Here is a 26,600-nt window from a genome sequence, read left to right on the forward strand (position 1 = left end):
GCGCCGGGCCTCCGGGGCCTTCTCCTGGCCGCCTGCACCCACTCCCTTGGGGACGTCGGCCACGGGTAAGCTGATGACCCCTAAACTGACACCACCAGCTCAGCGCTTCCCCGGACCCCACATTCACATGAGCAGCGGGGTGCTGGCCGCGCCCCCCCCCCCGGGAGAGTCTGAAATGTGTCCCCATCTTCTCAAGTCCCTGACAACTTCCGATACCCTTCCCCCCCTCAGCCGCCGCTTCTGCGCGACTCCCCCCATTTTTATGGAACGACTTCTTTCCATTGTTCGGGTCGTCGTTTGTGCTTCCGTTTCTCTCAAACTCCATATCCCGTCCGTTGGCCAGTTCTGTTCCCTCCCGATAGACCCGTCCTCTCTTACCAGGATGGTCTTTCTAATTCCACCCAATTTCCTCCTAATCTACCCGAACACAACCGCCAGGTGATCTCCTTGAAACGTAAGTCAGGGGATGGCACTCAAGCCTCCCACTAGCTTCCCGTTGACCCTGCGGAGGAGGTAAGGTCACTGTGACGGACTTCAAGGCCCCACGGCCTGGCCCCGTCACGTCTTTGACCCCAACTCCCATCGCCCGCCATCTGGCTCGCTCCAGCCACGCTGGCCTGGAACACGCCCGGCAGGTGCCTGCATCGGGGACGTGGCCCCGCCCTCTCCTTTACCCGAAATGTTCCTCCCCAGGTGCACGTGGCTGACCCCGCCTCCGGGCTCTGCTTCCCTGTCGCCCTGTCGGTGAGGCTGTCCCTGTTCGTCCGTCGCCTCCCTCAGCCCCACCGGCCTCCCGCCTGGTTCTCCGTCATGGCTCCTCCGTTGTCTACCATACTGTGCACCTTTTCATTTATTTTCTTTGTGGTCAGGCTCCCATGATGGGAACGTGAATCCCTCGGGGTGAAGGCTTTTGTCGGTTTTATCCACTCCTGCAACCCTTTTGCCTAGAAAAGTGCCCGGCACGTAGTAGGTGCTGAGTAAGTGCCTGCGGCAGGCACAAACGGGCGGCGGATTGGTGCGAAGGGGGCGCAGAAGACCCAGCTCTCATTTTTGCACCCACTGCTCTGATTCAGACGCTCGTCGCCAAATTACTTGACATCTTGCTGTGCTAGTTTCTTTTCATCTGTAAAACATTTTACCAGAATTGTTTGTCAGGGTTACGTGGGGTGAAAAATAGGACGGTACTTTTTAATTTGTATTGCACAGTGTTAATTAACGCAAACAATACTATTTATGATCAGAAGACAAACCACAGGGGTATATTCCCTCTCCCCATCCTGTGGAGTCTTTGGGGTTTTGTATCAAGGGCCAATTTGGGACTTTTCTCGGGGCCACTTGTAGGTTGACTAGCGCTCGTTTCGGGCTTAGGTGTGAAGATAACCCGGAGCCCCTCACATCCCGGGGCTGCTCCCAGAGCCAATGCCCATAGCTCCCCAGGGATACGGAAACTCAGGCCCCTGCTGTCCCTCAACCGGCCGGGTCATCGTTTCATGTCCACAGGCCATGGCAGCTGCTCCGTGAGGCCACGCGAATCTTTTGAGGGGGTGTTTCCCCCTCACCGCCGGGCTGTGCCTCCTTCGGACGGCAGACCCACCGTATCGGACACCTGCTGGCTCCCTGTTTGTCATCCCTTTACCTACAGAAACGTAAGTCGTGTCGTTTTTCAGGCTTTTCTTTCTTTTAAAGAACAGGGACCCGGGCAGTTGGTGATGCCGTTTACTAGCTGTGCTGCGGAGCTTTTCAGAAAACTTCATCATCATTCTAACAAATCTGGAATTTCCAAGAAGTGGCAAAAAAAAATATTCCACAGATGAATAATTCTGAAACACGCTCAACAAATTTGTATCTGACACTGAAATGATCAAGTGACCTAGTTACATAAACCTGCCTTCCTTCCGCCGCCCATGTGTCACCTTTCTGTGATCTGAAGCACGAGCCGGCGGAGTTGGCGCTGTGGTGAGACAGTTGGCCGGCCGCCAGCCCAGGTGCGAGCGCCGAGCAGGCCAGCGCTGGCCCCGGCTGAGCGCGGCGGGCGGCTGCTCTGTCCACACCGCGTGGCCAGGAGGGGCCCACGGCGCTTCCCCGGGAAGGGAGATCTGAAGGCCTCAGAGACCTGAAAGTCAAGAGGGCGGCTCGGGGCCACTCGCCTGCGGACCACCCACCGGCTTCTCTGTCGGTAAGTGTTTGCTTTCACCTGGCATCTGGGAGACGCGGCCCCTCTGTGGCCGTGGCTGCTGCTGTGGGCTGTGAAGTGAGCGTTGCTGCGCAGTGTGTGTGGCCGGGTCCCACGCGGACGGAGGCTTCTTCGTTGGGACTCCTGTAGTCACGGCCGGGAGAGGACAGGACGCTCGCTCCTGCTGGGTCCGATAGGGACACACGCGCCGGTCCGGAGACCTCACCTGCGTTGTTTCGTGTGATTCCGGGAAGTCCTGGGGGGCAGGTGTGGGTAAGGAGCTAGAGGGACAAGGTTGCCCCACCGCGTGGAGCAGTGGAGGGACCTGGGTCCGGCCTTTCCCACTCCAGCCTGTGCTCCTCCTGCCTCCCAGACATTAAACGTGACCTTCGAGTCCTGCGCCTGCGTGTGCTCACCAGCCCCTGTGAGAAACTGTGGGACGCTCACAAAGGACCCAAAAACCGGGGCCACCTTTGCAAGAGCATCACCTCCATGAGACTTGACTACAAGGAAGAAACACAGACACTAGGAACCAAAACCCAACACAGTCCCCGGAGCGCGCGGTCCGCACGTCCGCTGCGGGGCTGTGCCTGCGCCATAGAACGGGGTGTGGGCTGGGCCTGATGCGATGGCACCCAGAGAGGCAGCCGGCTGTGTCGGGGGGACAGGGAGAGGTGACCGGCTGTGTCGGGGGGAAGGGAGAGGTGACCGGCTATGTCGGGGGGAAGGGAGAGGTGACCGGCTGTGTCGGGGAGGGGAGAGGTGACCGGCTGTGTCGGGGAGGGGAGAGGTGACCGGCTGTGTCAGGGAGACAGGGAGAGGTGACCGGCTATGTAGGGGAGAGGGGAGAGGTGACCGGCTCTGGGGGGGTGGGAATGGTCTAGGTGAGCAGAACAGGGCCGGAGCAGGTCCTGTCTGGACGGGATGGGTGGGACCAGCAGCGAGGAGATGGGGGAGAGGGAGGAATGGGGGGCCTGGGGCCAGCTCAGCAGTATGTGCAGATCCCCGTGGGAACACGCCGTGCGTGGATGTCCTCACGGGTCAGGTTAGATTCTCGGCGCCCTGATTCATAGGAAGACATTCTGGTGACAACACCGTCTCCCAAGTGAAAGTGTTAAGTGGGTGGCAGCCGGGGCTGTGGGCTCACGTGTTGATGCTGTTTAAAAGTATCCCTTGCACGCACACGACCCTGCCGCAGGCCCGGCTTTAACTGTGCACCCCGCCTTCTCCGTTCAGCGTCTTGAGCCTCCTGAGCCCTCACCTACCTGGAGGTCTCTCCTCTGTTAAGCGAAGCCTGTGAGACAAACCGAGAGAGGAAATGAGCCCACAGAGGCTCTGGGGCCAAAATAGACACCCGCGGCCTGTACCCTGGACCCTGTGCGCTCTCCCCGGGGAGCCCCTCAGGTGCACGCCCGGAGGCGCTGCTCTATTTGGGGCGCAGTTCTCATAAGCAGGCTGGCTTGGCCTCCTGCCCAGGGCTCAGTGCTGGAGGGGCGGGTGGGAGGGGCAGCCGCTGGGGTCAGACGCAGGGAGAGCCCGGGTGGGACGGAGGCCGCTGCTCCCGAAGTCGGGCTGGGAAGCCCCCAAGTCCAGGTAGGACGCCGCAGGGTGCTGCACTGAGAAATGCAGGCGCAGCGTCCTCGGGCCTGCACCACCTCTGGGTGCCCTGGTGCTGGGAGGAGGCCCGGGTCCCGGTGTGACCACAAGGCCAGAGACGGGCTGGGCGACGGCTCTTTTACTAGAAGACACGCTCGCTCGAGCAGGCGCCCATCAGCCACGACTCCAATTTTAGAATATCTAAAAATGCCAGCGATCAACTACAGTCGCAGGGGAACCGGGGACACCTTCCCCCAAGAACAAGGTTGGTTGAACATTGGCCTGTTCCTGTGTCGTGTGCCGAGCCCCCAGGGCAGGGGCCGGGGCTCCGAGGACAGAATGGCCCGGCCCGAGGCCCAAAGCTAAAGAGGATCCCCTGTGAGAGAGGACTGAGGACCCTCCAGGCACCCCCGTTCCTGTTGTGGGGAGAGAGGGAAGAGCTGGGCACAGGGAGGAAGGGCACCCTGGACAGGGAAGCAATGACGGGGGGGGGGGGGGGGGGGGGCGCCTGCGGGACTGGGAGGGAGGAAAGTGAGGCCGACAGGCAGGGCCGGGGGTGGTGCAGCCGCTGTGCCCAGGGAGGGGACAGGCCGCCTCTGTGACGGTGACCCCGGGCTCAGTGGACTCTCATCTAGCAAGTGGTCAGATGCAGAGTGGGGCTGCCTAGCACGGGGGGAAGGGGTCCCCTAGCACTGGGGTGGGGCCAGGCCCCTCAGGGGGTCCCCCCCCCACTGCTGGTCCCTTCAGCTCCTGTCTCCTTGGAGGGTGTTCAGCATTATAAGGACCCCGTGGTCCCCCAATATCCCTCCCGCTGACCACACCCAGCGCCTGAAGTGCTGGGGCGACTGGCGGACGAGCTTAGGGGGTTAGAAACGCTGTGCACTCCGCCCGCGTGGTCCCTGCAGGGTCCCAGGCCTCACTCCAGGCTCAGTCAGAATCTGCGCTTGACCCTGCAGGCGAGGGTGGTTCGAATGCACAGGAAGCTTGGACACCCCTCTTCTAGGCGCAGGAAGCCTCCGTCCCAGGGGGTGTCCGTGTTTCCGAGGTGGAGGCTGCTGCTCTTGAGTTCGGTGCATTTTAAACATGGCTCAGGGGCGGCGGGTCCTTTCCTTCCAAACCATCTCAGCGGCTGCCCACTGTGCCCACGGGGAAGAGGCCGCCTGGGGCTGTGGTCACACGGTCACATCACCCTTTCTCATTCCTGTAGCACTTTTTTCTTTTTTAATTTATCTTTATTGTTGAAAGTATTACAGATGCCCCCATTTCCCCCTCATTGATCCCCTCCACCCCCCCCCACTTTCCCCACACTACTGTCCCTGTCCATGGGTTATGGATTTATGCACATAAGTCCTCTGATTAATCCCCCCCCCGCCTTCCCTCCGAGATTCTGTGGCACCTTTATAAGTAGCAGGGTTGTTCCCCTGAGACAGAATGAAAATAGAGGCCCAGAATCTGGGTCACGGGGGAGAGCAATGAGTCAGTGGGGGCCCAGGCCCCTTGCTCAGCACCCCCGGCCCCCGTGAGGCTCAGTGAGCACCAGTGGGCTCAGTAGGGCAGTGAGTTCCTCAGAGTCAAGGAGGGAGGCTTTGGATTTTACCTGTGGGTTTATCTACCAGGAGAATCACTCAGGGGGGCCCCTGCACTGAAAGGATGTGCGGCTTTCAGATTCCTTTCTGGTGAATAAGAAGATTTTAGTAAATCTAAAAATCACTGTCTCGTGTGTATAATGCAATGGAATAGGCCGGACTCCTTCGGTCTTGCTGGTGAATCTGAGCCATTTCAGATTCTGGAAAACAGGATAGAATGGTCTGCACGTCCCCTCCCGTGTCCCCTCCCCTTCTGAACGGTGGCTGTCCCGTGAGAGCCCTGGTCTCCTCCGGTCAGGCTCGGGATGGACCCTTGCCTCTGACTTCCAGGCGGCCAGAGGCTCAGAGCCCAGCTGACTAGGTCGCAGTGTCCCTCGAGCTCTCAGTTCAGTGGGACCGGTGAACGGTGGCCTCTCTGCCACCCCACTCGGTCCATTCGGTGGAATCAATCGTGGCCTCACTGAAGAGTTGGGGTGATTTTAATAAGTAGGTCCAAGCAGAGCCACTTCCACGGGGAGTTAGAGCCCGAGCTCCTTCGAGCGGTTGTATTGGCGGCGTTGAGCTCGTCAGGTGGGCGGCACCGGGGGCTCTCATTTCCCGTGCTGAGCGGGGTTGTGTCCTCTCCGCCGTTTCCTGTATTTGACTGAAGTAAAACAGCATGTTCACTGTTCTGGAAACTGACGAAGGGAAGCGGTGGCTCCGGGAGCCCCCGGGCGATGACTGTCAGGACCGTCTAGAAGGTGCGATTTTCCAGCAGTGAACTCTAGCGATGCTCTAGTTAGTCTTTCACTATTCTTAGAAGCCCCCGTTCATCCTACCGGCGAGGCCCCTCTTGTTAGACGCGGGGAGCACAAAGGCGTAAAAACAGAATTACCTCTCTCATGTTTCTCCCTCCCCAGGTAACCACTGTTACCATTTTAACACATTCCTTCCCAGGCTGTGCTCTGAGCCCCATTTCCTCACAGTTTTTTACTTTTACTCACACATTTTGGTAACTATAAGGCTGTGTCTAGAACACTGAGTTTCAGATTAGAACCTTACATGTGGGACCTCAAGTAAAATTTTTCAAAGGGACAGCTATTCTCATGAGGCCAATTCAAAATCTTGAGAAACTCCCTCTCCTCCTCCCATGTCAAAGGTCCCCAGCATGATAAATAGAAGGAATACTGGTTCAATCAAATTCATCTTTAAATAGTCACCGTGACTGCCATTGGACACAACCTTTGAGTCGTGGGTACTGTGACCCTCCAGTCATGAGCAACGTGCTTGTCAGCCTATTCTTATGGCCACTTTTTTCTGTCACTTTCCTAATTTCAACTTTCCTCTGCTCCCTAAGCATAACTACAAGCTCCCAGAGCTTTTGTCCACATATTTGAGCTCAGTTACAATCTCTCTGTACAAAACTTCCTGCACCTCTCACTATAGCTCCTCTTTAAGACCCCATCACCACTATCACCACCACCATCACCACCACCACCACCACCACCATCACCACCACCATCACCACCATCACCATCACCACCACCACCACCACCACCACCATCACCACCATCACCATCACCACCATCACCACCACCACCATCACCACCACCATCACCATCACCATCATCACCATCACCACCATCATCACCATCACCATCACCACCACCACCATCACCATCACCACCACCACCATCACCATCACCACCACCACCACCACCACCACCATCACCACCATCACCATCACCACCACCACCACCATCACCACCATCACCACCACCACCATCACCATCACCACCACCACCACCACCACCACCATCACCACCACCATCACCACCATCACCATCACCATCACCACCACCACCACCACCACCACCATCACCACCATCACCATCACCACCATCACCACCACCACCATCACCATCACCAACACCATCACCATCACCATCACCATCATCACCATCATCACCATCACCATCACCACCATCATCACCATCACCATCACCACCACCACCATCACCATCACCAGCACCACCATCACCATCATCACCATCACCATCACCACCATCATCACCATCACCACCACCATCACCACCATCACCATCACCATCACCACCACCACCACCACCACCATCACCACCATCACCATCACCACCATCACCACCACCACCATCACCACCACCATCACCATCACCATCACCATCACCATCATCACCATCACCATCATCACCATCACCATCACCACCATCATCACCATCACCATCACCACCACCACCATCACCATCACCAGCACCACCATCACCATCACCACCATCACCATCACCACCATCATCACCATCATCACCATCACCACCATCACCATCACCACCATCATCACCATCATCACCATCACCATCACCACCATCACCATCAGCTTGTTCTTATGTGCCAAACACTGTGGGAGAGATGCACTTTACGGGTCTCCGATCTTCACACTATTCCTTTACAAATCTTTAATCTTTATTTTTATCAATAAGGAGACAGACACCCAGAGATTAACTTGAAAAATGACCTACATGTGGCTGACATGGATCTGAAGTCATGCCAAAAATGTCCAGTTACACAACACCTCAGCCTCTTCACATTCTGTGTATCTTTTTTTTTTTTAATTTAAATATATCTTTATTGATTTCAGAGAAAGGAAAGGAGAGGGAGAGAGAGAGGTAGAAACATCAATGACGAGAAAGTCATTGATCGAGCCCACAACCCGGGCATGTGCCCTGACCGGGAATCGAACCCTGATCGCCTGGATCCTAGGTCGACGCTCAACCGCTGAGCCATGCCGGCCGGGCTCATTCTGTGTATCTTAAATGAAACTCATTTCCTTCCCTTAAATCAGTTTCTATAACTTCTCTATGTACAAATATGTTAGAAACTTAGAAATAACTTTTCAGTCCTGATTTCCTTACTTCTGTTGAGATGGAAAATTTGGCATCATTTGGTCTTTAGTGATTTTTCAAAATACTTTGGGATCATAGGACATGACTCTGAGCCGCAGCTCTTCAGGTGGGTGACTTTGAGGAAGCTGCTTTCTCTCTGGTTTTCAGGGTAAGGACACTGACACCATCTAGACTTGCTGTGTGGGTTTGTGACAGAGTGAGGGAAACATCAAGGTGTCAGCCCCAAGCACCTAGAAGCTTGTTGTTAGCACAGCCATCAGCGGGCGTCCCTGCCCGCTCCCTGTGGGCGCGCCCGTCTCCCTGCCTCCCCTCCTCGCCAGTCCTGTGAACCTGCCCCCTGTCACTCCACAGCTCACAGGCGTCCTGTGCAGTCCAGCCCCTCACCTGCTCCGGTGTTTGCTCCATGGTTGTCCTTCCCTTTGCTCACGTTGTTCCCCTCCCGCCCCTCCCTGCCTGGCCTGGTTCCCTCCATCTCCCCCGGCTGAGCTCTCCCTGCCCCCTTTACGCTCCTCACATTCCCAATGTGGTTCCCTCGGTGACCAACCACAGGCACCCTGGCGTGGCTGGCATTGCACGCTGGCGCGGCCACGTGTTTACACCTCCACTTTCCAGCCCTGGAGGCCCTTAAAGGCAGGAAATCCACTGCCTGCTGTGGCATCGCTGTGTGTGGTGCAGGGCACGTGGGAGTCTCCCGAAATATTAACTTATAGCAGGCACAGCGGGTGGATTTCACTTTGAAATACAGAAGGAATATTGGGACATAGACCATTCCAGGCCCTGTACAGGCCAGTGAGCCCAGAGCAGCAATCTCTGGGGTTGAAACGGAAGCAGCAGGCCCAGGGCGGGGCTGGAAGCCCATCTGTGTCCAGGTCCGAGGTCTCTGCGAGTTCACTTCCCCTCTGGAGGCAGCGAAGCAGCAGGAGGGGGGTCACTCCTCAGAGGCTTCTCCCCCTCCCTCCTGTCTGCACTCTGCCCCTGAAAGGTGGCCCATGTGCCGGCGTGACTTTTGTTTTCCAGGTAATGAGCTGTCACAGGGCCACCTCTGTCCACTGCCTGCCTGTGTGGCCACATGGTGCTGCTCTTCTCAACAGGCCACATTCTGCTTGTTTGGTCCTTAGGGAAGCAAGTCTGTTTTCCCTTTTTTTAAAAATTGATTTCAGAGAGAGGAAGGGAGAGGGAGGGAGAGAGAAACATCAGTGATGAGAGTCATTGATCGGCTGCCTCCTGCACGCCCCCCACTGGGGATCGAGCCCGCAACCCGGGCCTGTGCCCTGACCGGGAATCAAACCGGAACCTCCTGATTCACAGGTCGACGCTCAACCGCTGAGCCACGCCAGCCGGGCACAAGTCTGTTTTTCTTTCCTTAGGCAGCCACTTCCAGGACTATCGTTATCGGTAACAGGGTCACTTTCCCACCTTCACCCTAAACGAGACCATCTAAGGGGGGAGTTGGAGGGGACAGGAGAAGAGATGGATCTAGACAGCGTGGTGCTCACGTCCCCCCCTTCCCCAGGCGGCCAGCTCCTTTCTCTGCGAGGAATGAGGCCCCCGCAGGCACCCTGCTGGCAGCCCCCACCCAGCTCAGTGGAGGTGGCGGAGGGGACGTTGGGACTACGAGGTCTGTGAGAGTCTCCGAGTCAGACGGAAAGTCTTGTCCTCTCCGGGTCAGGGGAGGCAGCACAGTCGGCGGAGGGCGCCGACCTGGGGAAAGGTCCTGTGGGGTGGTGAGCTGAGTCCCAGGGGAAGTGACGAGAGGGCGTTTCTGCCTCGTGGGGCTGGCTCAGGCTCGGGGACAGCAGACTCGGGTCCGTAGCGGGAGGGAAGCCTGAGTGACGCCGGTCAGGACGGAGCAGAGGGTAGGGCAGGGCGGCAGGGCTTGGTCCTCGAGCGTGGCGGGAAGGCCCGGCTCTGAGCAGTGAAAGTGTGAGTCGGCCCCGCCCCTGGTTATCGATCTCTGGGTCCCTTGGTTGTAACACTTTCATTGTTCCCTGAGACTTGTCACAGCCACAGGCCATGGATGGTAAACACCTTCGTGGCTCCACAATTCTTCTGTTTAAATTTTTAAAAATTACTGGCCCCTGAGAATGAGTTTCCACGTGAGTCCTCAGGGGCTACTCCTGCCACCAGTCGTTGCATCTAATGACAGGGTGGTGCTCATTAGAGTCGTCACCAGCCCTGTCACAAGGCCCATGCCCCCTGCCTTTTAGGGACTTGTGGGGTATTTTATTGAGTTGTGATTGACATTTAACACCGTATTTGTGGGAGGTGCACAACCTAGTGACTGGATATTTGTACGTGTTGTGCAATGGTGGCCACAGTAAGTTAAGATCTGTCCCCATACATCATGACTTTTATGTCAAATTCACAGTAACATGAGCAGATATTTATTCAGAGCCAGTCCGGGTGCTGTTTGAACCCCATTACATGACCCAACACAGTTACCCCAGGATGCTCCTCGGCTGGACCCTCAGGGTCTTCATCTCGGGGGCGGGGGAACTGCGACAGGAGAGGGTCGAGGAGGGAATCATATGATTATAACCTACGGGCTATGGATGGTTAACCGTCAGCGTTTGGGCAAATAGGCGTTGCTGTTAAGTAGGAAGTGGTAATTCAGTAATTTGCTTTTGGCCAATTTTAGTCTCACTGAGTTTTTCTTAATGACCACTAGAAATTCGATCTCACTCTGGAATCCTGCTGGTGGCGCGGGAGCCCGGAGCGTGGCGGGGGGCGCGTGGCGGGACCGTCCTCCGGGGTCGCAGTGCGGCTTAAGGTAAGCTCGGGGACAGCAGACTCGGGGGAGGTGACCTCGCCTTTCAAAACGCCTCAGCCCCGCGGCGCCCGGGCTGAGGAACCAGACGGGGACTGTTTTACTCAGGGTTCCCGAGGGCCGGCGAGCTGGCTGCGCCCACACTTAATCAGAACTTAATCAAACGGGGTCCCTCCTTCTGGTTTTAGTCACAGCACCAGCGTGTGGACGAGTCCACGCTCCTCAGAGTGCAGCAGGTAGTTTCGTTCCAATTGCCCTCCCCTGGAGCCGGGGGATGGGTCGGGCGCTGCGGGGGGAAATGCAATTCTTTATTTAAATAAGGACAAAGAGAGCTTGCACAGCTGAGAGCTAGGCTCGGAAGAGTCTGGAGGCGATGCACACAGCGACCTGTGCACGCAGGTGGCAAGCGGTGCCCGCGGGGGCCGGGCCGGTGGGGAGGGCGTGAGGAAAGCCCTTCAGACGGAGGGACCGCCTGGGCATTTTATGAGGCTCCCGGAGCTCAGGAGACGCTCTGATCCAGGTGCAGGTGCCACGACCATGGTGAAGCCAGTACCTGTGGCCATAAAAGATACACAGCGATTTTTACAGAACCTGCCACAGATTCCCCCAGAGCCCGCGAGACAGAAAATACATATTGTAGATACTGTAGAGATAGATGCAGTGTCTGAGTTAAAGTGATTCTTGAAACGATTAGAAAGATAATGTCTGTAAATAAAAAAGAAAGTGTAAAAGCAAGCTTCCAAAGAAGCAAAAGGAACCAAAAGAAAAAAGAGAAAAAATACAAACCTATATACAAATCTCTGGAAAAAACCTTCTGGCTTCTTTGCTAACCGCTCTTACTCAAAAGCAGAAGGAAGCCAGCCCAGAGTTTCAGCCCCTCTGGTGCTGATTTTAAAAAGGCCGAGGCACCGTGCCGGTGACTCAGATGAGCTGAGGGAGCACAAGGGCTGAGTGGAGACAGTCAGCGGAAGAGTCCGAGCTCAGTGAGAGGTTAGAAAACCAGCGTGTTATTCAAGGTCTTGTGGCAGCTTTGCTGTCCTTCAGGACACCCTGTGGGGACAAAGCGAATGAGAATGGCAGGAGCCCAACGTCTCAGAGGAGCTGCAGGCTCCCTTCTACGGGGCGGGCGTGCTGTCCACCTGGGAGGGTTTGCGAGGGCAGAGAGAACAGAGGTAGAGCAGTGATCCCAGTGCCCGGGGGGCACTTAGAACTTAATTTCCAGCACATGGATGTGCCCATGTGCATACACGTATGCACACACAACACACACATGCATGCATATGCATGCACGCACATTACACATGCACCCACACACATGACACATGCATACACAGATGCATCTATGCACACACAACACGCACAGTACACATGCATGCATGCACATATATATGCACATAACACATTCTTTTCATTCATGTTCTTTGTCTTGCAGGCTTCACTATTTATGAAAATAAGCACAGATTTTAAATCTTCCGCTTTGATTTAATTTTAACAAACTTAAACTTGTGATTCGTTTAAATTAAAACTTTATCACAGTTTTCCTTGCTGATAGTACTTCAGTAATATTACTAAAGATGTTTTTCCCATATTTAATTTTCTTGGGTAAGTCTGCTCTTGGCCGAGTGGACCAACAATTGAAGCTGGCCCGGCAGCCACGCCTTCTGCCTCCCAGGCGCCTCCTCCGCTCGCGGCCCCTTCACCTGGTCCCACCGGGGAGCTGACCACTGTCTCGCCCTCAGCGTTTGTTTTCTGTTATCTGACACCAGCCAAGACACTTGCCACTGGTTCTGGTTTTTAGGGCTCCTTTTTTTACTTTTGAATGAATTAATCAATTTGCTGATAGTTTCTGAGATGTCCTATTTTGCTTGTGGCACCTAAAAAAATGGTACTAGGAAGCCACATCCTTTTATTGCAAAATGTAAGCTAATATTGTAGATACTATGTTTAAAACGTTAGTCTGATTAAGTTACACTAAGCTTTTCTCAAAGTAGCACTTTCTTTTCATGTGTGGTAACCAAGTCTTTGAAATGTTAAATCGAAGGGCAGAGGCTGGGATCGCTGGCCACCTGCACGCTTTTCGACTCATTTGCTTTTCTCATTGAAAAGGGTACTACATTTACATGGTTTCAAGCCTTAAATGCAGAAGTCATATGAGGTTTAACATATCATTATGTGCCCCTAAAAGGGAAGAGACGCCACTCCGAGGAGTATCTTTTGGTAAAAGTTGGTTCCTAGGTGTGCCCTAGGTGAGAAGGAGCCAGGAGTCAGCTGGGGGCCGCCGTCGTCTGTTTTCTGCATTTCTCAGCGGCGGGACGTTCGGGGTGGGGGCTGGCTGGAGGCCAGCGCGCCGCAGGCTGACCGGTCACGAGCAGCCTGTGGGCCTGGCCCTTCCCCGCCCTTCGGTGGATGGGTTAGAGCATCCGCTCAAGGTCCACTTGTCCCCAGGGTCCCCTCATGCTTCGAGTCTCTCCTCCTCCTTCCGTCTCAGCCGGGAAAGAGTCTCTGCTGTGAAGAACTCACGATCGCCTCGGACCACCCGGAGAGCCCAGGACACCGTCCCCATCCCAAGGTTGGTTCCCTTAGTCCGGTCGGCAGGGCGTCTTCTGCCACGTGGAGTCCCTTGTTCACAGGTTCCGGGGGTTGGGGCCAGGGCCCGCCGACCACCAGCGCCGTCCCTGTGCGTCACACGGGTGTACCCGCTGTTGAGCGTGGAGTCACCGCGAGGGCAGGGCGGGGCCGTGGGGAGATGCAGGCGCCGTCCGATGCTCAGGCGCGGACTGCGAGCGCGGACTGGCTGCAGGATCTTCTATTTTCCTACTAAATTTTACCACATCGGAACCACTGTTTGACTCTGCTCGGGGGGTTTGCACACTGACTCTGTCATCCAACATAATAATTACATTTTTAGGCTGCTGGTCACATTCAGCCCTGATGAGGTTGCCTCCTCTGCTCTTGTCCCCAACATTGATAGAAGCCATGGGCGGCACGCGTGGAGCCAGAGAGCAGAACCCGCCAGCCAGGGGCTGGTCCCGAGGGGCCGTAAGGTGGTACCACGTGGACAGCCCCACGAGTAGCCACGAGCTGGGCCTTTGCCTCACCGCCCCCTCCCCATCCCGACGGCTTACACATCTCAGGTGGGATCATGGTCTCAGGCAGTTTACGTGGACAGAACAGGCATGGGCTCCTGACGTGTGGTGGTGGCACCCTGCCACCGGCAGTTTCCCTGAAACGAGCCACGTGATTTTTGTGGTGAAATGGTGGTCTGGGCCTGGCTGAATCACTCCCAACAACGGTGAGTGCCTGGCACACACGTGAACGTTACTGTGGTCTGTGGGGTTTCCAGCACTGATTCTTAACCACATAGCTCAGGACTCGGCGTTGTCTGCAGCTGTGTGTTGTTTATGCCCCGCGGGTCGGGGCACCATCCCCGAGCAACATGGAATTCACACATTTGGGGTCACTGTGATGCATTCTGCCGCCCTACTCAAAAACAGGGATTAGCCAAAGGAAATTAAAATAGTGCCTCAGGAATAGACACGATTCAGAGCCGACGTCCAGCCCCCTGAGCGGCCGCCGGCTCCTCCTGCTGACCCCGCCTCCTGCAGCCTCATTCAGAGCGGCAATGGGGTGGCAGCCGGGGCTCACGCTCGGGTGACAGCTTCAGACGCCAGGCAGGAGGGGCGAGGCCACCGACCTGACTGTGAGCAACACAGCGAGGGGCCAATCACCTGAGCTTGTGTTCAGAAAACCTTTCGGGGTGGGCTTTGTGTCATAACAACTTCCTCCTCAAATGCGGGGATCACACGGACCCTGCAGGGGACGACTGGCCTGGCTTGTGGGACGGGCGACGGGGAGTGTCCCCTCCCTGCCAGCGCCCCTGACTCGGGCATCTCTATGGTCTCTCCCTCCTCTTGGCCTTCTGGCCACGTGGGCAGGGGTCCGGCTGGAAGCACGTCTCACGCGAAGATCAGAGAATCTAGGCCAGGGATTCTGTTAGGGGGCAGCGGGCCTGTGACAGGCAATGAGGCCGGACGGCACCGCCAGCGAAGACGGGTGTGTGGGCGTGAAGAGAGCGGGTCCCCCTCCTGGCTGGGCTTGTGTCCAGGCAGGGACTTCAGAGCCTTCGCTCTAAGGTCCAGCTCCGCCCGCAGCATCTCCCTGCGCAGCTCTGGCGCCGACCCTCTGCCGCGCCCCCTGCAGGCGTCCCCTGCACACTGCGTGCTCAGGAAGGTGGTGAACCGGCCGGGCGGTGCAGCCGGGCTGGGGGCGCCTTTCGCGGGCACACAGGGCTCGGTGCTCCTTCTCAGCCCAGCGGAGCCTACTCCCCGCAGGAGACGCTCTCCCTGCCCCCCTTCGCTGCCATTCTCCGCGGCCCACGTGGGTCTGTCCTGACCCTGCCCCCTGCACTCTGGTTCCTGAGGATTAGGCTGTGTCTGCCTCACAGGCGAGTGCTTGTTAAATCGCGTGTGCATTAAATATATACATGCATTAAATAAATACATATGTGTGTATAGATGTATATTCCTACGGCTTCCCAGGCCACGGAGTCTTATTAGATCCTGAAAATGACCCTCACGTTCAAACTCTGAAAAGGCACCTGTCAGCGACTCTCCTGTGCCCCCCGGGTGAGCATCGCCGAGCGCTACTGTAAGCTGTTTGCAGGCTAGGACGGCCAGTTGTTGATATTTTGGACCTATCTTTACTTTTACAAATTTTGTTCAGGACAATCTCGTTGAAGGTGCTTCTGTTGAATTTTGCGTGAAGACTTGTATGTGGATTGGCCTGTGGTCCTGCTGACATCCCCCTTGTCCCACACTGCGGGTCAGGGGTGGCCAGTCGCAGTCCACGGCGCCACATCCGGCCTGGCCCACGCATCCGTGTGGCCATCCCGGACCCCTCTCAAGGGCTGTGACAGAGACTCTGTGGCCCGCAGAGCCTGAGAGCGTCACTGTGTGGCCCTTCCCAGAAAGGGCGCCCGCCCCCGCCGGAGGTGGGTGAGCTCGTGCAGGGCGCGGGTGTGCGCTCGGGTCAGGTGGGGGGCCACGCCCTCGGCTCTCGGGCCCTCCCTGAATTCTTGTCTTAACTTCCGTCTTTTGCTTTCTCTCCTGCTTAGGCTCACGCCTGCCCCGTTATCTCTGTGGGCGAGCCAAGGTTGATGTCCATTCCCTTCCACGTCGGGCCCGGGACGAGCAGCGCAATGGACATGGTGAGTGTCCACGTCGCGTGGGCCGGGAGCAGACGCGTGGCTCACCGTGGCCCCTTGGACGCTGCCCGACAGCTAACTGTGCCTCCGCCCCTTTTCCAGGAGCCCGTGACCTACGACGACCCTTACGACTACAACAGTACCGGGGACTACGTGCCCGACAACGACACCTCCCCGTGCAGCCTGCAGGAGGTCAGGGAGTTCTCCCGGCTGTTCGTGCCGGTCACCTACTCCTTGATCTGCGTCTTTGGCCTCCTGGGCAACGTCCTGGTGGTGATCACCTTCGCCTTCTACAAGAAGGCCAAGTCCATGACCGACGTGTACCTGCTGAACATGGCCGTGGCCGACATCCTGTTTGTCCTAACCCTCCCCTTCTGGGCGGCCACTCACGCCACCGGCCGGTGGGTCTTCAGCAACGCCCTGTGCAAGCTGGTGAAGGGCATCTACGCCGTCAACTTCAACTGCGGGATGCTGCTCCTGGCCTGCGTCAGCCTGGACCGGTACATCGCCATCGTCCAGGCCACCAAGTCCTTCCGCCTCCGGTCCCGGACGCTGGTGCACCGCAGGGCCATCTGCCTGGCCGTGTGGGCCGTGTCCCTGCTCATCTCCGTCTGGACGTTCATCTTCAACCAGAAGTACACCCTGCAGGGCAGCGAGGTCTGCGAGCCCCGGTACCGCGGGGTCTCGGAGCCCATCCGGTGGAAGCTGCTGATGCTGGGCCTGCAGCTCCTCTTCGGGTTCTTCATCCCGCTGGTGTTCATGATCTTCTGCTACACGTTCATCGTCAAGACGCTGGTGCAGGCCCAGAACTCCAAGCGGCGGCACAAGGCCATCCGCGTCATCATCGCCGTGGTCCTGGTCTTCCTGGCCTGCCAGGTCCCCCACAACATGGTGCTGCTGGTGACGGCTGTGAACATGGGGAAGATGGACCGGACCTGCCGAGGCGAGAAGCTGATGGGCTACACCGAGAACTGCGCCGAGGTGCTGGCCTTCCTGCATTGCTGCCTCAACCCCGTGCTCTACGCCTTCGTTGGCCAGAAGTTCCGCAGCTACTTCCTCAGGATCACCAAGGACCTGCTGTGCGTGCGGAGGAGGCCGAAGTCGCCCGGCTTCTCCTGCTCCCGGCTGCACTCGGAGACCTTCGTCTCCAGGCAGAACAGCGAGACCGCGGACAACGACAACGCCTCGTCCTTCACCATGTGATGCTCCCTGGGGCCCGACTCGAGGCCGCGCGGGCCCGCGGGCAGCGAGCAAGGCCAGAGGGACCGGGACGGCGACCACGGTGGCCCGGGGCTGGCACATCTCCATGGGGTGGTGGGTGGGCTCTGACAGGTGGCATTTCCTAAATTTTCTTGACCCGAAATGCTGATTCTGCTGCATCGGGCAGCCGGCATCCCACCCAACAGGCCTTGGGAAACGCCGACATCCTCAGAAATATTCACGAAATGGCCGCAGACCACAATTTCTTCAGGTCAGAGTAAAAAAAAAAAAATCATATGGTTTGTAAAACCAAGACAGAAAAACACAAATCAAAGCCCTCACACAGCTCATTCTGGGCAAGAGCTAAACACCCGTCCGTCGGAACTCAGCCGCTGCTGCGAGAAGCCGCCGACGGGCGGCCTGTGCAGCGCTGCCCGGCGACTGCTCGGGGCCTGAGGCCGAGGCAGGGCAGCCGGACACCAGCTCGGGGGAGGCCGGACTCGCTGCGGGTGGACAGACGCGGTGCAGGGTGAGCCTCCGCGACGGGCGTCACCTCGGGCCGGGCCCCCGAGGCCGTGACGGGCCATCAGGAGGTGGGATGTTTGCTGTGCTTCCTGTAACTGGCGATTCCCTCTAACGGCCGGTCGGCCTGAGCACCCGGGGCACAGCCGGGGCCTGCAGCCCGCAGCCAGCGCACGCAGGGGTCAGTGACGTTTGCTTAGCAAGTCACCATGCGACTGGAGTTCATAGTGCCGCTTAAAGGGCTAGGGGTTAAACATTTTTTCAGAGAGAGACTACTTAAAAAAAAAAGAGCAAGGAAACTTTGCTGAGAAGACAGGAGGGAATCATGTCCCATTTCGAGTGGGGTGGGAGGGTGTGTGGCCGGGGACTGGCCATGAGGAGGCTGGAGTCCGCTCGGGGGGCCCAGGACCACAGGCACTTCTGCTGCTGGGGTCCGAGGGTGATCAGGAATCAGAATCTCTTCAGCTTCTAGAAAGTTCCTAGAGCTCGTGTCTGGAAGTGCTGTGCACATAACAACATAAGAGGAAAAATACCAACATGTCACAGAAAGACACGCGTGTTAGAAAACGCTGATGTGAATTTGCCCAGAGACTGGCACGTTGAATGCGGACGGATGTGTCCTTTGAAACTCTCTTGTTCTCGGGAGCTTTAGTCAGGTCTCTACATGAAATCCAGGGTGATATCTTAGGGTTTGAAGCCTGAGCTTTAAAACATGGGGTTGTCTTTGCGACATTGAGCTGATTTGCATGTGAAGTAGAGACGGGCTCGCAGCATCCATGTTCCGCCGGGGAGACTGTGGCGGGCAAGGCCCTCACGTCCTTCTAGCCTCTTAGTGGGCGACTCCAGACACCAACGTGAAGGAGACGTTACCCAGACGCCTCTCAGGGGACCGTGGCACAGATGTGACCTACGAGGACAAGCTTGTGTTTCGAACCCGGCACAGGAACATCCGGGTATTTGGCCCGGGGGAAAGTGAGCGCCTCTGCCTAACTGAAACCTGCGCGCCAGCGAAGCTTCCCTCTCTCAGCGACAGCCCCTTTAAAATGCAGCCACAATGAATAAAGATGTTTCTAAAATGCACTGGATACTTTGTTTCATTAAGTAACATCTCTCTTCTTGCTGCCCGGGCCTCGGATGAGTCAGGCACATGCACCGTGGCTTCGCGACGCCCTGCGCCGACCCCCGCGGGCCCAGAGCGGCGCGCGTGGGGTTGTCCTGGTCACACCGCAGCGTCTGGAACCCTCGGGTCTGAGTTTTCAGATCATTGGAATCAGGGTAACAATTTTATAAGGAGGTTTCACCTCCTGCCTGGTGCTGGAAGAGTAACTGGATCTTTGAATTCAAGATGACAGTTCAGGGTCCTTTTTCTAGACCTATTTTGTAAGTAGATGGGGCAGCCCATCGTCAGCCGAGAGGGCACAGGCGCCCAGGAGACCTTCGTCCCCCCTCCCGGGGACAGGGCTCTGTGCCCCGCGGGCCCTCCCGCCTGCTCGACGGGGCGCTGCTGCCCTCTGCTGGCCGCAGGCGCCCTGCTCAGAGGCCACACACATTGCCCCCCAATTCCACACGGCACAGCTTTACTAGAATCTTATACTATAGTCTCTGAAAATTGGTATAAAATCCTTAGGAAAATGAAGTTTAAAAATCTGACTGCAATATTGCTACATTTCACTTTTTTCTTATTGCCTTTAATACTCATATGATAGTAGATCGGCTCAATGTGTTTTGCTCTGTGACTATCTGTATTGTGTGTGTGTGTGTGTTTTGGTTACAGCACATGGGTGAGTTTATGAACATATATATGTATATATATGATTTAAGAAATAAGATATCTCTATAACTCTTTAGGGTACCTATTTTAGGACAATTTTAAGGGTATGGTAACTAATAAAGAAGATATTTTACTTTAAAAGGTGAGGTATAATCTACTCACCAGAAATTATTTCTGAAACCCTAAGATTAAGCAACCCCATTTCTCTAGCTTTCTAAATTCTGGGGATATTGGGGCTTGTTTTCTCCTGATGATTAGGACAACTGAGGGTCAGTGTGGCATTCGGGCGAGTCAGCGATCACAGAGAATCACTGCTGCCCTGAGGCTCCTTACTGGCGCACTGGCACCCACCCCACCCCGGGCTCTGCGCTCAGTGAGGGTTTGCAGGTGAAATGCTTTGTCCCCAAAGGATGCACGGCCTGGCTGGGGATATAAACAAAGGTAACAGAGCAAGCTGGTCACTTGAACAAGCAGAGTAACAGCTGCTGAGTGAATGCACCTGGTGGGCCAGGCGCTGAGCTCAGCATCCTGCTCATTACTACATTTACCCCCTCGCTCTGCACCATCCCCACGCTATAGCGGGGAAAAGTCTAGAGCAATTTGCTGGTTCTGCCCAGGTTACAAAGCCGGGAGGTGACAGAGCAGGGTGCTGGCCCAAAGGCTCTGACCTTGGCCACCAACCCAGGGACTCCCAGCCCTGGCTGCACATGAACAGAATCAATGAGGCCACTTCCAAAGTGCCAGTGACCAGGCCCCTCCCCAGACCCCGAGTCAGAACACCTGACTGGCTGAGGCATCGGGGGTTCTCTAAAAGCTCCTGGACCCGCCGGCCACACTGAGCAGGAAGGATGGCCCCCGGCTCTGCCTGTGAGACTGGCAGTGGGACCCTGAGAGGCAGCCACACTGTGAAGTGACTTCCCCAGTTTGCCAGGTTAACGTGTGAGCCTGGGGGGGGGGAGGCCTGGGGGGGGGTGCAGAGGGTGGCCAGCTGCTGCATCTGGGGTCACGGGAAGGGCCAGAGGGACCGTGCCGGGGAGGTAGCTGTGCCCGGCGCTGGCCCCCCGTCTCTCCGATGGCCTTTGGCTGCCTCTGCCCCACCTGGGCCAGAGGAGATACCTGTGCAGGGGGTAACGGACAATGTCCCTCGGCAGGGAAGCGGTTAAGAAAGGTTTCCAGGATAGATTATTGGACAATCCAGTAAAGAATGCCTGTGGGGAGTTCATCATAACATGGAAAATGTTTATATGAAAGGGTAGATTTTTAAAGCAGTGGTTAAAATTGCACACACAGTAGGACCAGGGGAAGAAAACCAGAGACTTTTAACCGAAAGGGATGCCCACCTGAGGGTGTTTCTCAGCCATTTCACATCTGCACCTGCTCCCACTCCCTTCTGAGCCCTTCGAAGGTCTGTTGACTCGGGAGGAAATGAAACCTGGGGAGGCAGCACCGTGCAGCTGCTGGAATCGGGCTCCCCGGGAACCCTGAACACACTGCTCCCTCTTGGTTAGGACGTCACCCGTTTCTTTTCTTTCTTTTTTAAGTTTTTTTTTGTTTGTTTTGTTTTTTATAATTTTTATTTTTGTTTAAAGTATTACAGTACAGATGTCCCTTTTTTTCCCCAATGACCCTCCCCCCCCGTTCCTTTCCCCTCCCCAGTCCCTCTCCCCACCATTGTCCGTGTCCTTGGGTTGTGCATATATGCATATCAATTCTTTGGTTACTCTCTCCCCCTCCAGAAATAAGCCAGGCAGCGAAAGAAAAATATCACACGATCTCGCTTATACGTGGAATCTAAAGAACTTAATAAACTGACGAGCAGAATAGATTCCATGACATGGAAGCATAGTTGAGACTGACGAAATGTCACCCGCTTCTTGAGCACAAGCCTGGGAACACGCTCCCCGTTCAAGCTCGGTTCTGATAAGGAGCCCTCTCCCCCAACCCCCGACCAGGGCGGGCAGACAGCTCCGGGAGTGGCAGTGGTTTTGCCATTTTCTGTTGCCTGATACAGTTGGTTTTAACCTTAAATATTACAGAGATCACGGGACCACCCTCCGGGAAAAGCAGTGTCCTCTCTGTGTGGGCGACGCGGGCATGGCTCCCGGTGAGGCTGCCAGGTAAGCAGCTGCCAGGTATGGAGCCGCAAGGGACCCCTGTCTTTACAGAGCAGGCCTGACCCTCCCCTAGGATGTGGGCGAGTCCCTCGTGGGGCCCATACCTCCAGGACTGAACAGAAAATAAGAGGCAAGGCTGTTAGGAAGGTGACTTTCAAAATTCTTTGTTACCATCATCAGTCACACATTTGGGACATAATTTGAAAGGAATGACATGAAAAAATGCAGCCATTGCCTGAGCGTGGAGGGGCTGGGGTGGAGCCTCACCAGCCTTCTCTGCAGTGGCCCCTGGGGCCTTCTGCACAGCCAGCCAGGTGTCACCCCAGGTGTCGGGGGAACCACCATCTCACAGGCTCTTGGTATCGCCCTGTGGGCTCCCCCCGGGAGGCAGACAGTACTGGCGCTTTTTATAGCAGGGGAGCCAAGGAAGCTTTAAAGGCATTTGGAAACTCAGATTTAGAAAAATGTTTTAGAGGCCATCTTCAGAAATCTAGTAGGAAAGTGTCTCTTATCACGACCCCGGGAGCTGTGCCGTCTTTGGCGTGATGTACGGTCTGTACCGGTGAAGCCAACGTGTATAAAATTAAAAACAATTTGTGTAAACAGAGCTGAGCAGGGCGGACAACTCACACCTGGAGCCTCCTCGCAGGGCCCTGCCCGACGCCCACGCTCCGGGTTCATCATCACCAGGCTGTGCAACAATCGAGAAGCAACGCAGACCCTCCTCATTAACAAACCGAAGCCAGAAAATGACTCACAGAGACCAGCCCCTCCCTCCCCTGCTGACCTCCAGGACCGGCCTTCACCTGTGAGCCTGCAGGGCCGCCTGCGTTTACCCTGCGGCGGTTTACCCTGCAGCTGAACTGGGTACTGGGTGGAGGGGGGGGTTGGCAGCTTCCTGGCCTGGGTTTGCTGCTCTGTGATGTGAAGCAGCAGAAGGAAATCCCGGCAAACAAAATACAAAACAACTTTGGCTGCAGTTTTGCTGAGTCTGTGGCCCGATCTTTGCAGAGCAGCCTCAGGTTCGGATTGATGGTCCCGGGTGGTCCCACGAAGCCGGGGCTCGGGAGCCGGCCGCCCCTCAGGAGTCGGAGTCTCTGAGGTCGCCTGGGGCCTGGGTCTCCTGCCCTTGGCCTCGCAGGGTGAAGAGGACCTTCCGGTAGGAGTGCCTGAACGTGGGGTTGGAGAAGCAGTACACCACGGGGTTCAGCACGCTCTGCAGGCCCGTGAGGCTGCTGGTCACGTCGGACGTGTGCACCAGCGCCCTGCGGACCCTGCAACTGCCCGAGCCCCGGGAGGCGGCCAGCAGGACCTGGGCCAGGAAACTGGGCAGAAAGCACAGTGCGAACAGCACCACGACCGTGGCCAGCAGCGCCCGTGCCCGCTGCAGCTTGGGCTGTTTGTCTGGGTCCCGGAGCCTCTTCTGCAGGATCCTGATGATGCCCGCGTTGCAGAACAGTATGAGGCCGAAGGGCAGGATGAACTGGATGAAGGACAGCACCTCCTGCCACGTGCGGCTGAAGGAGACGCCAGCACACGGGCCAGAACCTGGGCACTCGGCCTCCGGCACGAGCAAGCTCTGGTGGCTGAGGACCATCATCAGGAGCCAGATGAGGCCCGAGATCCCCTTGGCCGCCTGAGGGGTCAGGAAGTTGACCTTGAGCCGAGGGTGGCCCACTCGGAGGTAGCGGTCGAGAGCCACGGCGGTGAGGAAGGCGACGCCCACCCCCCGGCTGAGGGACCACAGGAAGAGCAGGATCTTGCAGGACACGTGTCCAAAGCTGCAGGTCTTGTGCCTCAGGAAGAAGGCGGCCAGGAAGGGCAGGCAGAGGGTCAGCAGGAGGTCGGCGACCACCAGGTTGAACAGGTAGATGGCGTGGGGCTTCCACACCTTCAGCCGGAAGAGGAACGTCCACAGGGCCACGGCGTTGCCCAGCAGGCCCAGCCCGCACTCCAGCACCAGCAGCGAGGCCACGGCCACTTCCACGGCCACGCTGTGCTCGGAGCAGTTAGGCGGCGGCATGGCCTGCGGATCCGCCGTGGAGACGAGAAACTCAGAGGCGGCCGAGCGCGGAGAAGCTGACCTTCGGGGATGCGGCTCCCCTCGGAGGGAGAGAGGCCCTTTCCTGCCGGCAGCTCCCGGTTCTGCATTTCCTCCGCCAGAAAAACGCTGAAGCAGCATCGGAACAGTCAAAAGAAAACGAAAACTTGCTTGGGAAAGAGGGTGGGGGTGGGGAGGAAAACCCCCTGCAGCTGGTCCTGTTTTGTTTTGCCTTAAAAAGGGGAAACTGTGGTTCACGCCCCATCGCCCGGCATTAACTTAAAGGGCTACTGTCTGGGAAGCGGCGGGGAGCCTGCTGCGCGCCCCAGCTGCCGAGAGGGAACTGAAGAGCTCAACTGCGTGGGGACCTTTCGTCTTTGCAAAATTTAAATGATGGTGAAACAAAGAGATTGCTCTGGAGATTGGAAACGCTTCCTGGGGAGCCGAGGCCCCTCTGCGCGTGACTCAGTTTACCCACGGCTGTCAGGTCCGGTTCCTGCCTTCCCCTGGAAGAGGGCTGGACGGCCTGGTCACGTCACGGCTGACCATTTTGCTTGTCCTTTGGTCAAATTTTATTTTCTGCTGAGGGACATCCCTTCCCTCCTGCAGCACCCAGATTAGGATCGAGACCCCTGGGCCCCGCTGGCCCGTAAAACCGATGGCTGGTCAAGATGCACAGAGTCCACCAGAGTCAGCTCCACGCACCCGGCAACATGCCCTGTGTGTCAGGGACAGAGCAAGGCTGGCACATGTGGGGGTCGGTAAATAAGCACTGAATGAATCCAGACATCCCGACCCCTGCCGACCCCAGTGCACCGTGGTCCCGACCCCTGCCGACGGGCCTGCCGCTTTTCTCAGCCTTCGTGGTTTCCGTGGCCTCAGAAGCTCCTCACGTTCCATTTTCTTTTCTGGGTCCCACGTCCCTGCCCTGCCCGTCCCTGGAGCGCTGCTTCCCTCCCAGTCGGGGACCTAAGTCACCACCTCTGGCCCCGCTCGCTGAGCTTTAGGAGAGGGGAGCTGTGGCCACTTACAGGAAACAGAATCATTTCAGTAAAAGGAAGTGGGAGCAGCAGCTCGGCGGGAAGTCGGGGGGCGCGGGGCAGCCCCGAGTGCTCCTGGGCGGCTGAGCCTGTGTGGGGCCAAAGAGCTCAGCCGCCTCGGAGCGTTCCAGCCACGTCACAACCCCAAAGGGCTGGACCCGAACACCCTCAGCGCCTCCGGCACCAGGAATCACTGTGAATATCGTTCACTGTTATAGAAAAAAGTTAATCCTGCAAAAATAAAATTCTTAGTGTACAATAAATGATCGTACTCAGACTCCAGCCCGGGGTCAAAACCATGAAGTGTGCGAATGTGCCTCCTTGTAAAACAGCTGTGTTTTTTTTTTTTCACCTTTTTGGTGCAGGTTAAAATTAAACCTAGAGTTTCAAACTCAGTGATGGAGAGACCGAGGGCATCTTCCAGAGCTAATGCCCGCGAGGAAGCCGTGCGCAGGGGTGAGTGCGGCACTGGCCCAGGACGCTCCCCCAGGCCAGGGCCCGCTGACCGCAGGGACAGAGCACCGGGCGCTGGCCCCCTGGGCTAACACAGGCCGGTCCAGGACAGAGGCTGACTCGGAACCGGGCGCCCCACGCGGCTGGAACCCCCCGCAGTGCGGCGGGGGCCAGGGCTCGGCCTCCTCGGTTTCTCGTCTCACCCTGCTGCGCACCCTACGGTCAGCACCCTGAGCTCTCTCCGGTGGGCGGTTGCTTTTCTCCATTTCCTTCGTCTCTGCTTCTGGAGACTTCTCGTGTTCCTTTGGGGCTTGTTTTTTGTCTCCCCGTTTGGGCTGCCCGTTGGGTTTGTTTCTGTGTCTTAGGTGGGTCCGCGAGGACGCCCGGTCTTTCGGGGGGTCTCGGGTGCAGGCCCACGTCGGGCGCCCTCGGAGTCGCTTCTCACACTGTGCTCCCCCCAGGTCTCTGACTATTACACACCCGGGACCCTGCAGGAGAGGAGACGGGTCACGTCTGACGCGGGGCAGTGCCTCCCCCGACCTCTCGTCTCCACCCTCACAGGCCGGGGACGGCAGGTGCCGGGCATCGTGCGAGGTGGCGAGAGTCGGACCGTCGCTCCCGTGTCACCGGCAGGTCTTCTTTCTCCCCGTGAGCATCTCTGTTTGTTCTGACATAAAGTCGGCGTAGCCCTGGCCGGCGTGGCTCAGCTGGTCGAGCACCTTCCCTGCACCGAAACGTTGCCGGTTCGATTCCCGCTCCACATGTGCCAAGGCTGTGGGTTTCACCCCTGGTCAGGGCCACCCGGGCAGCAGCCGATGGCTGTTTCTCTATCACACAGATGTTTTTTTCTCTCTCCCTCCATTTCTCTTTCTCTAAAATCAATACAAAGATATTTTAAAAGACAGTTTACATTTCTTCGAGAATGTGTGCTTGGAGGATAGTTCTTACTATTGAGTGCACATTGAACACTTGATGCGAAACATTTTTTCGGCCACCTGGGGGGGGATGTGCCGTGCCCAGGTCCCTGTGTGAGTGGACACGTCCCTCTGGGGGTGAGTGGGCTGAGCTCCCGTCACGTCCGTAAAGGTCGGGCTGTGTTTCGTCTCGTGTGAGCTCCGTGGCGCGCGGGGAGAGGGAAGCGTGTGTCCCTTTAAGACGGGCGGCCGTTTAGAATGAACCCACCTTCCCTCCGGGGGGAGCACCCGTGGGGGGCATG

The 26,600-nt window shown here is 57.0% G+C and overlaps 2 protein-coding genes across 2 annotated transcripts; one reads left to right on the forward strand and one right to left on the reverse strand.

Moving 5' to 3' along the window:
* Positions 1-10,915: 10,915 nt before the first annotated feature.
* CCR6 (C-C motif chemokine receptor 6) lies at positions 10,916-17,722 on the forward strand. Its single transcript, XM_081140393.1, has 4 exons — positions 10,916-11,043; positions 13,486-13,609; positions 16,154-16,246; positions 16,346-17,722. Exons 1-4 carry the CDS (start codon positions 10,931-10,933, stop codon positions 17,444-17,446), a joined length of 1,431 nt encoding a protein of 476 aa, XP_080996519.1. The 5' UTR covers positions 10,916-10,930; the 3' UTR covers positions 17,447-17,722.
* Positions 17,723-22,931: 5,209 nt separating this feature from the next.
* GPR31 (G protein-coupled receptor 31) lies at positions 22,932-23,873 on the reverse strand (the record flags this gene model as incomplete). Its single annotated transcript, XM_081140643.1, has 1 exon — positions 22,932-23,873. The coding sequence occupies one exon, from the start codon at positions 23,871-23,873 to the stop codon at positions 22,932-22,934; it is 942 nt and encodes a 313-aa protein (XP_080996769.1).
* Between the last annotated feature and the right edge of the window lie 2,727 nt (positions 23,874-26,600).

This window comes from Miniopterus schreibersii, assembly GCF_964146895.1.
Source record: "Miniopterus schreibersii genome assembly, chromosome: 6".
In the NCBI taxonomy this organism is placed as follows: domain Eukaryota; kingdom Metazoa; phylum Chordata; class Mammalia; order Chiroptera; family Miniopteridae; genus Miniopterus; species Miniopterus schreibersii.

Coding starts and splice junctions, on each gene's coding strand:
- CCR6 (XM_081140393.1), top strand. CDS start 10,931: ATGACCACTAGAAATTCGATCTCACTCTGGAATCCTGCTGGTGGCGCG. Junction 13,610..16,153: donor GACACCGTCCCCATCCCAAG/GTTGGTTCCCTT, acceptor TCTCCTGCTTAG/GCTCACGCCTGCCCCGTTAT. Junction 16,247..16,345: donor CGAGCAGCGCAATGGACATG/GTGAGTGTCCAC, acceptor CCCCTTTTCCAG/GAGCCCGTGACCTACGACGA.